General features: G+C 46.7%; 1 protein-coding gene across 4 annotated transcripts in view; it reads left to right on the top strand.

The window, feature by feature from the left end:
- Positions 1 to 14,458, top strand: part of ADCY2 (adenylate cyclase 2) — a 427,841-nt gene that overhangs the window by 16,553 nt on the left and 396,830 nt on the right. For all 4 annotated transcript variants that reach the window (XM_082454366.1, XM_082454365.1, XM_082454367.1 and 1 more), the window contains exon 2: positions 3,043 to 3,240. In XM_082454366.1, the coding sequence (XP_082310492.1) occupies positions 3,043 to 3,240 (198 nt within the window). The remainder of the gene's footprint in view (positions 1 to 3,042; positions 3,241 to 14,458) is intronic.

Raw genomic sequence — 14,458 nt, 5'->3', positions numbered from 1 at the left:
AAGAAAAACGCATGATTCAGACGCGGGGCTAGGAAAGAATGTGGTTTATAAGCTTACACATTCTTAATGAATACTGTACTGTTTTTTTCCTTGACAACCTTATAAAAGATTCTATTTAGTGGAGAAGTCCATATTAAGATGTTTGGAGTTAGACTTCAAAAGGAGAATGCAGAATAAATTGGTGGCTGTTCTCTTTCTGGAAGAGCCCAGATTCTTCAGTGGGCTCAGGTTTTGCAATGGTCAGGGCCACTGGCCTCATGAGCAGTGGCTGACCATCTTAAGCCGTTGGCCATCTGGGAATCCGGTCCCCCCAACCGAGGCTGGGGACACTGCTTGGAGCTGGGGGTCCTTCTCTGGTGCATGGGATGGACCAGGGAATGCCGCGCATCTGGTGAGCAGGGGCGCCAGCCCCCTCAGATCAGATTACAATGGAGGGACTGAGGGCCTTCGTCCGCCCCCTCCTCCCTAAAGGTATATTCACAATCATAGTTTATGCTGGATTAGCATGGAGACGTATGTAACCTTTGAGCTTAGAATCTTGGGTTTTTTGGTTGTCATTGTTCTGATTTTGAAAGAAATTAAAACATTTCTGTGGGCCCGTAAAAATATTAGGGGACCCAGGCTCTGTGTCCTCTGTGCCCAGTGAAGAGGTCACCTGCGGCCCAGACTAGTCACTTCTCAGTGATCAAGACTCTGATAGTTAAAAAAAAAAGAAAAAAAGTGACATAGAGACTCCAATATTTAAAACCAAAACCCGTGTATCAAGTCTTATTACATAATGTACCCAGCTCAAAAAGGCATTGGGTCTTCGACTGGATTACCACTGGATCTTTTAAAAAGAGAAGCACAGAAAAAGCTCCTACAGGTAGTGTACTTTGTCCCCCTCTTCCTGGAAGGACTCACAATCACAGACTTTCTGTTCCTTTAGCTACTAATTTTTACTAGACAGTCACGCATATTTTCACACCATTTTCAGTCTTTCTGGAGAAATCAGAGCCAATAAAGTCAATGATTGTTTCTGCCCTACTGGGTTAATGAAATAAGTGAAAAGCCACACCAGGAAAACAGCTGTCCTGGTTATTTACTGGTTAGCTTTCTGTCCACAGCTCAGTTAACTTCATTTGGGAAGGTTTAAAATAAAATCGGTTTTCACGGCTCCATGTGTGTAGCGATCGTGGTCTCAAATTTGATGTCTTCAGAAGACAGGCTGTCGGGTCCCTGTGTACCTCGACCCGTGGTGCCTGCGTGCTGGAGAGCACTGGTGGATACCTGACACCTTTTTGCAATGATTGGAACATGTGTCTGAGGGTAAGAGTACAATTAGGCACTTAATCGTGGCCAAAAATAGCAATGGCGGGAGGTTATAAGAACATCCCTTTGGATCCTTCTGTTTCCTGGCTGTTGTGGAAACAGATTCTTTTGGCCCCTCAAGGACTGGCCGCACCTGGTCTAGTGTATCGTCTCTGCACAAGCAGGGTGCGGAGCTCTGCTGCAGGGGTTTGTAGGAACAGACCGCCCCCAGCTCCCTGGGCTGGAGCCCTGGCTCTCTCCCCATCAGCTCCACGACCCTGGCACCGTCTTTCCATTCAGGGCCGTGCGTTTTCTCAGCTGTAGAACAGTGCAGGCACCAGTGCCCACCACCCCCATAAGGCTGTTGGTTTAAAGGGCTTAAGGTACCTGCGTGCTTAGCACAAAAATATAGACATGAGTATTTGCTATGATTGCCTTTTTTCCGGGTATCGCTTGACGCAAGTAATTGGGAGAGAGAGGAAAGGGGAATGAAGGCATTGAGGGTGGGCCTGGGTCCCTTTTCTTTCTGCTGGGTGTCAGCCTGGGCCCCGTATGGTGGTTTGGCTGATCTGCTTTGCTTCCCGCTCTCCCTGTGGTTAGTGGCCTGATATCTGAAGGGGGCACGGGGGTGGGGGGCATCTCCAGGGTGAAGTTAGAGATGCTCGTGGCACGGGGTGAACCCTGTACCAACCAGAAAAGGTGAAGGCTTCCCCAGGCTCTGGTATTTGAAAGACCAGCCCCATACGTGCCAGATTGTACTGTAACTTTTAATATGCTAAAACCTCAGTGGAAGTTCTTAGGGCCCCGGCCATATGGGTTTTTGATTGAAACTCCTTTGGGTATTTCACCAACTAAATATATTGGGTGAGGATTAAAGATCTTAAACTGTGTTCCATCCCATAGTGTGTGCTGTTCAGAGCAAGGTTCCAGCATAATGTTTGGAGAAGCTCAAGCCTAAATCCAGGCTTGGATAATCAAAGGAAGTATGATGTCTATTACATTGTGTGAAATTGTATAGAATTGTAATAGTGTGCCTTTTAGGGGGTGTGTAACTAGAAAGAGATAAATGGAAAATGAGTATTAGTGTGCAAATGTGGATTTTTAAAAAATGCATTAGTAAGAGGCCAATAATAAATGTCCATTTTCTTTTTGCTACTGGAGCCCAAGAGAGGTGGGGAAGGAAGCTAGCAAACTGACACATTCTTCTAAGTATTTCCCGCTCTCTCATCTTCTAGACCCTTTTCTATTAACCTATGTTCCCGTTAAAACATTAATTGCTGTGCATTAAAAGAAAAACTTCTCCCTTGAGAGCCTGAGATAGTTTTTAGGTTTTTTTTTTAAATAAAACATTTCAAATCCATTTGGAGGCCTTAATTTCCTACAGTTGGGGTATTTCTGATCCTCTGGTGCAGGCAGTGAAGTTGGTTGTCTTATTTTATCTGTACCTTCTGTGTTCTTGCATTCACTTTTGAATGAAATCCATTTCTCCATTTACCAGGGAAAATTTGAATTTGATGCCATGCCTGTTTTGCATTATTTAAATATCCAATACTGGGTTATTTATATAGAAGAACATGGTTATTTAATAAGAAACTTAAATTTTCACAAGTTCAAACTGTTTTACTTCTGAAATCACTTTTAAAACCTGATATATTTCGACACTGATTAACATTGATAACATTCTGATAACAAGTCATGGGTACCACGGGTTTTCTAAATTGTACCTTTGCAATATTTTGTTTCTCTCCTTAGGAAGTTGAAGACCACGTGGCATTTTTAATAACAGTTCCAACTGCCCTGGCGATTTTCTTTGCTATCTTCATCCTCGTCTGCATCGAGTCAGTGTTTAAGAAGCTGCTCCGCCTTTTCTCTTTGGTGATATGGATTTGTCTTGTGGCCATGGGCTACTTGTTCATGTGTTTTGGAGGCACCGTCTCTCCCTGGGACCAGGTAAGCTGTTGAAATGCTCTTTGTGTTTGTTTTTCTGTGCTTTGATCTGTAACATACCAAGTTCTGTCAACTTGGCCCTAAACTGTAAACAGGAGACCAATAGCTGAGAAGGAAGTCTTCTGAAACAGCTGTCTCAGGGATGTCCCCATGGTGAAGTCACTCAGCACCCGTCTTAACTCCTCAGACCTGCTGGCCATTGGGGTGCTGCCTGGGCTCACCTGGTCACGTGTTTCTTCTGATGGCTAAGTCTGCGTTTACACCTCTCACCACTTGGTCTTGGTAGCTCCGTTCTCCTCTAATCCCTGAGTTTCCCATTATTCTGGAATCCCTCTGGGACTGGAGCCTCACTTTGTGCCTCTAAGTCTCAAAGACTGGTCATTGCCCTTGAACTCTTTCTCAGTGACTGGATCTCCCTTCTTACAGACAGATGGCTGTGATACTGATTTTGTATCAACGTGATAACATCGTAGCAATAGGGAGACCCATAGTTCTTCATGCTGAAACGGGGGAGGCTCTTGACTTAGAAAATGGCTATGTCTGGAGGATGTTAGGTCTTTAGGAGAATGTAGTCTAATGGGCTTTTCCCCGTGTACTGCTGCCACAAGGCTGTAGCCTGCTGACTGCTTGATCAGGTGCTGTGTCGTCCAGGGCGCAGGTGTGGGCTGCAGATGGGGGTGTGCTAGTTGCTAGCTTCAAGTTTGTGATGGAAGCCAAGGGGTTCTGTCGCCCTCCAGGGAGAGACGAAACTGAGCACCAGGAGGGCTGTCCCTGAGTTGGTGGGGACTCAAGAGCCCGGGGTAGGAGAGGAACAGGAACCACAGATGGATAGAGGAGAAGTCATTAGGAGGTGAGGACCAGGGAGGGTGAATTGCTGTGGAGGCCAACGGAGAAGAGAGATTCCAGATGGGAACGCACAAAAGGGTTGACGTGCCTGAGCCGAGAGAGCGCTGGGTGAGCCCAAGCATGAGGTTTCCAGAGAATTCTGTCCCGTGACCTCAGCCAAACCATCATGCTCTTTGGGCCTCGGTTTCTTCTGCAAAGGAAGAGGCTGGACGAGGTGAACTCAGGTTGGTCCCTCTGGCTCTAAAGGGTGCTGTGATGGTGAGCACAGGTGGAAACAGTGCCTTTCCTCTCCTGCAGCTCCCCGAAGAGGCCCCAGTGCTCAAGGAAGCTCCCCTGGCCGTCTCTGCCTCACGCCCCCGTTCAAGCCTCTTGCAGGGCTGGGCACCCCCCCCACCCCTGCCTCCACACTCCGGCCAGCTCCTTCCCCACCCCTGCTCCCCCCTTTGTCCTTCACACGCCCTCACCCAGCTGCCATCGACGGCACGCGTGGTCCGAGGTCCCTCCGCCTTCACACCAGTGCACGTGGACAGAAACAGAACCGGTTCAGAGCATCATTTGCTTTCTGTGGTGTGGACCCAGTGGCCTCTCCTAGCACCAGTGCCACCTTGTTTTAACAAAACAGTTTTAGAAGAAGCCTTACTACCTGCAACGGCAGTTTCCTTTTGTTCAGAATTCTCTGAGCTTCCTTTTCCATGTGAATTACGGAATCAGTTGGTCACGTTCAGTGAAAGCTCTAGTGTTACTTTCACCAACCTCATCGGGCCCCTTCCCAGAGCGGCCTCCCCAGGGGTCCAGCTGCCACCCCACCGGGCCACCCCCCATCTTTCTTGTTTTTCTGTAGCACTCGTGATGATCTACAGCACCTCAGAGCACGTGACATACCCCTCTCTTTGTTAATCAACTGTCTCCCTGCAAGAATATAAACTCCTTCCGGGGTCGGGGGTGGATTTGACCATCATCGGCTGCTGTGTCTTCGCAGCTCTGAGCATTGTCTGCCGGTAGGCGCACCCAGAGCTGCTTGTGCTGTGCTTTCCTTAGTGGATGACTGTAGTTTCTCACTTTCAGCTTTGTTGTTGTTGGATTTGTGTGTGCGTGTGTATGCACTTGTTCCGTTTTCACTTATCTGCTGGTTTTATAACATACACCTTGGTTTTTTTATTGCTGCTATCTGCCCGCTTGTACAAGATCTCTCTAAGCATCTTAAACATACCTATCTCACAGTCATTTTGCTTTCGTTTTTTCCAGATCGGTTCCCCAGGTGTTGAGTTGGTTGGCTCAGTTTCTTGGCATCAGCTTTGATGTTGTTGTTTCCGACTTTAAGTTGAACTGGGAGTCTTCACCCCCCGACCCGTGATCCCACCCTAACCCTCATGCCGCCGGGGCCCTGGGCAGAGAGAGCTCCTGCGTGCAGCCTCAGCCCTGTTGATGTGGCAGGTGGCCTGGGCAGGCGTCTAGGAGCACAGCTGTGTGTGCTTGGTGCCCAGAAAAGGCCACAGCCGGGCTCGGCGGTGGCGGCTATTCCTGGCCACTGTTTCTAAGCCGGGGGCTTGGCCAGGGTGCACGCCTCACGCTGGAGGGCTGCTCACACCTCTTGCCAGAAGAGGGGCACTTTGGGCCCTGTGCCTCCCCTGGAACTTGAAATCCTGCCCAGCACTCCCGGCTACTCCTGCCCCTTCAGCAGGGGACTTGAAATGTAGTTATTCTGCCAGATTGATCCCAGGTTTACTCTCTGGCGTCTTTTGGTATCAGCACCACAGATGCAGGCCCCTCACTGAATGCTGACCTTCCAGAAGTGTTAGAATAGGCTCAGTGCGCTTGAGGAAGTGAGCTCAAGGAATGGTTCCCACTAGAAGGTGTTTCCGTGAACAGTATTGTTGTGAGGGGATGCAGGAGACCACCTGCTGCACTGACGGGGACGGTCCACACAGGGCCCCTCACCGCTGACGCCAAGGGCAAGTTCGGGGGTCCCAAGGCCACCCCGAGGTTTAATCACTTGCTAGAAGGACTCAGAACTCACTGAAAGCTGTAATACTCATGGTTGTGGTCTCTTACAGAGAGAGAATACAGATTAGCATCAGCCAAGGGAAGTGTGCAGGAGAACTGCCAGTTCTAAAGCCTCCATTGTTCCCTCCTGGCTGCAACATGTAGCGCGGTGCATGGGGAATACTGCCTGCCTGCGAGGGTCCGCAGAGCCCTGTGTGTCCGGGCTTTTGACTGGGACTCCTCACGTGCCGCCTGCGTGGCTGTCGGTCTCAGCCTCTCTGTAGACAGAGCTGACACCGCGTGGCCCTGAGCATCCTTCATGAATCGCATTCGGACGGTCGGCTGGCCAAAGCCCCCAGGCAAACAGAGTCCTCTCAGGCGGGGCATTCCTGGGGCCTGGAGCTGCCCTCCCGGGAGCCCAGGGCAAAGGCAGAGCTGCCTGTGGGTGAGCCTGGTTCTTCCCTGTACAGGTGGGTCGAGTGTAGATCTCGGCCCGTCAGCAGCTCCAGCGCAGAACCCGGAATAGAAACCGCCGGCACGGGCGTCGTCTGGACGGTGACACCCCTGCTCTGGGTGCTTCCCTTACACAAACCCATCCAATCCTTGCGTAGCGCCGTGGGGTGGGCGCCAGCGTACCCAGGCTCCCCAAGGGGCCCAGGCTTCCACACGGGTGGTACCTTGCTCCCGGCCGGGCTGCAGGTGAGCAGAACAGGAGATTTGAACTCAGGGCTCTGACTCCAGAGGCCACTGTGGTCCATGATACCATGGTTCTCAAGAGGGAGTGATTTCACCCCCAGGGGACGTTCGTCCCTGTCTGGAAACGTCTTTGATTGTCACAGCCTGGTTGGGGGTCATCTAGTGAGTAGAGGCCATAGATGCTGCTCTACATGCCACAAACGTCCTACAGGTCAGCAACATTACCAAGAATTATCCATCCCCGGACGCCTGGAGTGCTGAGTCTGAGAAACGCTGTATTTTGAGGTGCTCGCCCTTGTTGTCTTTTAAATTTAGACCCAGTTCTCAAAGCCTCAGTAAGTGGAATTGTAGAGTTGCCAGGGCACGGCTTAAGAGTGATGGCTCCGTTTTGATCAGGCAAAGATGAGTGATTTCACAGCGTGTATCCTGGAGAAAATACCCTCAGGGGAAAGGGTGGCAGGTTTGAGATTGGTCACCAGCATGGTTTGGAAGGGGTCCCTGGGGAAATAAGGAAAACACGGAAGACGGAACTTCAGTGGCTTTGCCCTCACAGCCCTGACTGCGTGTGGAGGCCTCTCATCTTAATTCAGCTCAAGTCACCCCCAGCTTGGAGTCCCCTCCTACCCTCTGCCGCCAGCATCCCAACGCAGCTGACATTTGTTCCCCACAGCTGCCTCCTGGACAAAAAGTATTTAAAAATGATATTCTGTTGATGGTTCCAAACATTCAGAGGGAAGCCGGCTGGTAAATTGCAGAGTTTGGGGCTCCAGCTGTTACAGTGGCAGCGTCTGCATTTTGCAGGGAAATTCTCTGCCTGCTTCTGGCTCAGGCTGATTTGCTGAAATGCCCTCCGTGTGCTGTGACGAGCTCCCCATTGCTCACATGGTAGAGGGGCTGTCGATGCACCTTATCTTCTTTTTCTGAATGTTTCAAAATACTTGAACAATTTTGAACTAGGCAGAGGAGGAGTCAAGGTGTCTGCTTCCTCTGTTCTGTTAGGTAAAGGAAATGGGATAATTTTTATTTCATTTTTTTAAAGACACCAGCGGCACTGTGTCTGGGGCCCACAGTCCCCTCTTCTGCACGTGCCCGGGCCACCACACGACATGACAGTACTTCCTGTCCGAGGGCCTCTGGAACACAGGGCCTTCCTGATAGGTAAAGTCCTGTTGAAAGAGGCTTAATGGAGGTTGACAAATAGTGTCTCCCAGCTCTGGAGCCCAACGTCTGAAATCAAGATGTGGGCAGGGCCACGCTCCCCCTGAAGGCGCCAGGGCAGGATCCTTCCCTGCCTCTTCCAGTCTCGTGTGGCTGCTGGTAACCTTGTGTTCCGTGGATTGTAGACACACCTCTGCAACGTTCGTCATCACGTGGCACTTTTCTCCCCGTGTCTCTTCGCTTCTTATAAGGACTGGACTTAGGGAACCCCAATGATTTCTTCTTAACTTGACCATGTTTGCAAAGGCTCTGGTTTTAAGTAAGGTCACATCACAGGTACTGGGAGTTAGGATTTGAACACATCTTTGTGGGGGGGGGACACCATTCAACTCATGACAGATGTTATTTCCTGGGTAGACACTGTTCCCTAAGAGGATGGTCTCCTGTTGCAGGAAGCCAGTCCCATCTTGGGGCCTCTGCGGCTCTAATATTTACTTCCCCCTCTTAGATAGCTGACAGCTGCTCTTGATGTCGACCTTCGCTTAAACCACAAGTCCACCTTGGGATTAAATGTATGCTGTGGAGGTTTTTGACCCATTTTCAAACCAGTGTCTGGGAATTAGAAACATTCTTGTGTGTGAATAGCCTGCTGGAATAAACAGAACAGAAAGAGAAAATAAGCTGGTGATGGATCACATTGCCTTGTAAACAAGCACAGCATCATAAACGAATGTTTGCACATTAGGTTGGTTTACTCTGCCAGTCTGAATAATGAAGGTGCTTCTTTGGGGTTTCTACCTGAGTGACATGATGGCACTTTTCTTGCCTGATACAGTTTTGTAATGTCTTTGGTTTACTTAGTGCAGCCTAAACATTTAGGTGATGTTTTAATTTATGACTCTCTATCAAGACAAATCCATTCCATCTCAGCTGAAAACCCCTGACTTAGGTCCTTCCCTCTGAGATGAGAAGACGTTGAGAAGGTGGCAGGGCAGGAAGGCAGTCGCCTACGATGGCTGATGTTAACCTGTAGCCACTGGGTTGGCCAAGTGAGGACCAGAGAGTGAGTCGTATTTGCATTTGATTCCAGAGTTCTGCTTCCCTTGTATTAAGAGCCCATTGACTAGAGTTAAATAAAAACTTCCATTTCTGACAACCGCATTTCCGCCTTGGCGGGGAGACCAGGCTGCAGTTACTGTATAGATCTGTTAAATTACTAATGTGAAAGGCTAACATTTTGCTCCAGGAAGAAGAGACTTTCTTTGCCCTATTACCTGAAAGGATGCCAGACATTCACCATGTACCTGTGTGTGTTTTCCTACAAAAATAGGACGTCAGTATTCAAACATCTTTTTTTAATTGAAAATGGGTGAGAATGAAAGAAAAGCAAGGCCTCTCATAGGTTTTGAAATGGCACAAAGTCAGTTTTCAAGTGCAGTCACTTGGAGAGCTATTAAAGAATGTATTTACTCCTGGAAGAACCTAGTAGCATATGAGTGAGAGGAGAAATCCAGCCTGTTCCTAAGTATCTGAGAAAGCCATCTCTGTATGCTTTTGTGCACCAAGGTTGATTTCTTAGGGGACATTTTGGACTTAATATGAAGAAGAACATATCTGAGAAAAGTTAAAAGTAATATAAAAATTATTTCATTTAACAGTAAAGATGTAGGGAATTTCTAAACCCCTCTTTTTTTTTTTTTTTAATAATGGCAAGGAATGTACTGATGAAATGTGAATTTTAAGGAAGTGCAGCACAGCTGGACACAGCCCCAAGTGAAGTTATTTTGAGATCCCCACATATTTCTGGCTGTTGAGCACGGAGGTGGCATTGCTGTATTCTCTCTACCGTTCCTTCCCAGCCGGATTGTTGTGAAAACCACACAGGCTGTGCAGTGAACTGGGGATTTATCACCACCCTCACAGGGGCTTCCCAGCCCTGGCCTTGCTTGAAGAGACAAGTCTGCTGCTGTTTCTGGAACAATCTCCGTGCTTCCTCTTCTTTTCTCTCCTCCCGTGCTTTTCTTTAGAGGAGCATAAGCCCTGGTACTTAAGATTGGCATCTCCATCAAGCTGTTTTCTGGCAATGGAAGGGATGCTGCCGTTCTCGCCTCTGAGCTTTTGCGGTCCTCCCTCCACCCCACGCCCACATCAACATACGTTTTAAAGGCTGGGTGGCCTCGGAGGCATTTTTGTTTGCTGCTGTGTTCCCAGTGTGCAGCACAGTGTCACGTGCATGGGGATCACAACGCAAATACTTGAGGAACTAATTGAACGAGTGCACGCATAACATATCTGTCGCTGGTCCCCTCCTCCGCGGTCAGGATAGAAGACACTTCCGCGGTCCTGGTTCTTCCCTGCTCCAGGCACCGTTCAATTACTTTACATACATGCCTTCCTGATCTGTACAACCCTGCGACGTCACTACTATTATTACGTGCAACTTGAAGATGAGAAAACTGAAACCCAGAGAGGTTAAGCAACTTTCCCAAAGTCACACAATTAGGAAGAGAGCCAGAATTTGAACATGACATTCTGGCACCATGCGTGATCATCACACATCATCTTCCTCTGTGCCTCGTCATTGGTGACTGTGGGGTGTTTCCTGTGGTGCCCCAGCAAATGACAGATTATTATGTGACGAGGAAGGGGGCACACTGGAGAATTCTGCATTGTTCTGTCTGTTACATGTTGTTTGGAAAAACTTCATGGGGTGGGAGCTGTTGCTTCAGAGATGCCAAAAAATTGATCACATCACTGTTCTGAATTGCTAGTGATTTTCCCAGTTGGAGGTATTTTCATTCATCAGACGAGTCAGTAAGAGAAACGGGACATTTCGGCCCAAGGAACAAATGTCTGTGTGCCCATATTCGTCAGCATTACTGTTTGGAAATCAATGATTGCTTTCATACTGAAATGAACATAACTCCCTTATTAACAGATTCCCTGTAATTACACTTCTTTCTGCTGGTTTTCTCATCTGGGTCTGTCTTAGCATCTGTGTACCAGTAATCAGTCCCTTTCTTCCCTGTAGGAAAAACCCCTTAGGCTCAAAGGACCATTTCCTGGGATACTGGCTCTTCCAGTAAGGCACTCATGTTCTAGGGGGTGGCCACCATCATAAGGAAGCTGGTCCTGTGTGTGCAGCAATCAGGGCCTCTGGGGAAGTCAGTGTGTGGTCAGAAGAAGGAATCATGACAGTAATCTGGAGTTTGTAGTGTTTTCCTGAAAGAGCTGGAACTTTACAAGGGAGGAAAAATGTTCTGTAGGCTTCCAAAACATCTGTTCCTAACTCTGTTTAAATGGAGACATTTTTGATGGTGATTATCTTAGGGCTTCCTGCTTCATGTCCCTCGTATTTGCCAAATGATTTGATAAAACGCTGTGTTTGTCATAGAATTCCAGCTACTTTGGCCTTGGATCTTGGATGCTGTTGTTATATCCAAAGAAACATACTTACGGGAACTGGTGAATAATATAACCTGTGATTGTCCTGTTCGGACTGTGTGTGTGAGTGCAGGGGAGCTGCTGACGTGAAGGGGAGTGAATTCTAGACTCCAGGCTGGAGCAGCAAGTTCTCAGGAAAAAAATACATCCCGAGTTTAAATTGTTTCCTATTAAGAGTTGCTAAGCAACACCTCACTTAGCTTCCCCAGTATTTGGTGTTTCAGATTTCCTTTTCTCAGCAGCCACTAACATCATCCTCGCCCAGCAATTTCACAGAGTTGAGAAACCAGAAACTAGAGTTTGGAAAGGCAAAGGTGCTGAAATTCTCGGGACAGAAAACCTAGGAAGAGAGAGGAGAGAACTAGAGAGAGAGAGGGAACTCCGGAGGTTTGTAGAAAGTACCTTGAGTTTCCGCCTGAGCACCGACTCGCACACACAGGGGAGAAACCTACCACAGGCCCGAGGAAGGACCTCTGGGAAAGAGCAAATGGATTAATTCCTGGCACAAGGTCTGGAGAGCAAGCACCAGTGACAGAGAGTTCCTGATGCAAAGGGAATCAGTTCATCAAGAAGACCTAACAGTTCCAAATACTTATATGCCTAATAAGAGAGATGCAAAATAGGTGATGCGAAAACCCATATCTAACTCAGAGATTGAAACACGCTATCTCAGTAACAGATGGGACAATAAGAAAGAAAATCAGTAAGGATGTAGGAGATTCACAAAGTACTACCAAACAAATTGATCTAATTGATGTTTATAGAGCTCTCCAGCCAACAATGCAGAATATGTGTTCTTTTAAACACACGTGGAACATTTACCAAGAGGGACCATATTCTTTCATTGTTTTTTTTTTTAAATATCTGTTTTGGAGTATAATTGCTTTACAAAGTTGTGTTAGTTTCTGTTGTACAACAAAGTGAATCAGCCAAATGCATACATATATCCCTCTCCCCTCCCACCTACCCTATCCCACCCCTCTACGTGGGCATAAAACACCGAGCTGATCTCCCTTTGCTATGCAGCAGCTTCCCACTAGCCATCCATTTTACATTTGGTAGTGTATATATCAGTGCTGCTCTCTCACTTCGTCCCAGCTTCCCCTTCCCCCTCCCCGTGTCCTCAAGTCCATTCTCTATGTCTTCGTCTTTATTCCTGTCCTGCCCCTAGGTTCTTCAGAACCATTTTCTTTTTTTTTTCAATTCCATATATATATGTTAGCATACGGTATTTGTTTTTCTCTTTCTGACTTACTTCACTCTGCATGACGGACTCTCGGTCCATCCACCTCATTACAAATAACTCACTTTCGTTCCTTTTTATGGCTGAGTAATATTCCATTGTATATATGTGCCACATCTTCTTTATCCATTCATCTGTTGATGGACATTTAGGTTGGGTCCATGTCCTGGTTATTGTAAATAGAGCTGCAATGAACATTGTGGTACATGACTCTTTTTGAATTATGGTTTTCTTAAGGTATATGCCCAGTAGTGAGATTGCTGGGTCGTATGGTAGTTATATTTTTAGTTTTTTAAGGAACCTTCATACTGTTTTCCATAGTGACTGTATCATTTACATTTCCACCAACAGTGCAGGAGGGTAGGGACCACATTCTTGATCCTAAAAGTCTCGCTAAGCTTAAAAAGATTACTTTCGTATAAAGTGCGCTCTCTGGCCATAACGGACTTAAACTTGAAATCAATAACGTAAAGAAGTTTGGAATATCAATCAATATTTGGAAACTAAACAACCCATTTCTAAATAACTCTGAAGGCCAAGAAGAAATTACAAGGGGAATTGGAAAGTATGTTGAACTGAATGAAATGAAAACATGATGGATCACAGTTTGCAGGGTGCACCTAAAATGGCACTTAGAAATTTGTAGCATCAAATGTTTATAGTACAAAAGAGGAAAGGGCTCAAATCAACAACGTAAGCTTCCAACGTAAGAAACTAGAAAAAGGAGTACAAATTAGGAGAAAGGAAATAAAAAGGAGCAAAAAACAATGAAATTGTAAACAGAAAAACAATAAAGATAATCAGTGAACCCAAAACTGGTCCTTTGAGAAGATCCATAAAATAGGTAAATCTCTAGCCAGACTGATCAGAAATAAAGATAGAAGACAAAATTACCAGTATTAGAAATGTAAGAGGGGCTGTCCCTATAGATCCTACAGACTTTAAAAGGATAAGGAAATATTATGAACAGCTTTTTGCCAATAAATTCCACAGTCTAGATGAAATGGACAAATTTCTTGGAAAGCAAACTAGCAAAGCTCATTCAAGAAGAAATAGATAACTTGAATTGCCCTATATGTATGAAATGATCTGAATATGTTGTCAAATATCTTCCTACAAAGAAAATTCCAGGCCCAAATGCCTTCTCTGGTGAGTTCTACCAAAATTTAAGGAGGAAATAATCCCAATACTATTCAAGTTCTGCAAGATAGAAGAAGGAAAATATTTCAACTCATGTCATGAGGCCAGGATTACTCTGATACCAAAGCCAAAGACGTTACAAGGAGAGAAAACTACAGATCAATCTCTCTCGAACATAAATGCAAAAATTCTTTAAAAAATTTTAGTAAATTTAATCCAGCAAAACAATGGAATTTATATCAAGAATGCAAAGTTGGTTTAACATTCAAAAATCAATTCATGTGATTTACCACATTAACAGATCATTTCAGTAATTGCAATGCCTGCCATCGTTTTGGTAGATAAAGGGGAGACATTTGACAGAATTCAACATCTACTCATGATAGCATCTCTCAGCAATCTGGGAATAGAAAGGGACTTCCTCAAACCAATAAAGGGCAATTGAATAAAAAGTATAGCATTGGGACTTCCCTGGTGGTGCAGTGGTTAAGAATCCGCCTGCCAATGCAGGGGTCACGGGTTCAAGCCCCGGTCCAGGAAGACCCCACATGCCATGGAGCAACTAAGCCCATGCGCCACAACTACTGAGCCCACGTGCCACACTTCTGAGCCCACGTGCTACAACTACTGAAACCCGCGTGCCTAGACCCCATGCTCTGCAACAAGAGAAGCCACCACAATGAGAAGGCCGCACACCACAACGAAGAGTAG

Source organism: Balaenoptera physalus, assembly GCF_965194825.1.
Source record: "Balaenoptera physalus genome assembly, chromosome: 3".
In the NCBI taxonomy this organism is placed as follows: Eukaryota; Metazoa; Chordata; class Mammalia; order Artiodactyla; family Balaenopteridae; genus Balaenoptera; species Balaenoptera physalus.
The sequence above is the reverse complement of the archived record's forward strand: the minus strand, read 5'-3'. Positions and strand labels throughout refer to the sequence as shown.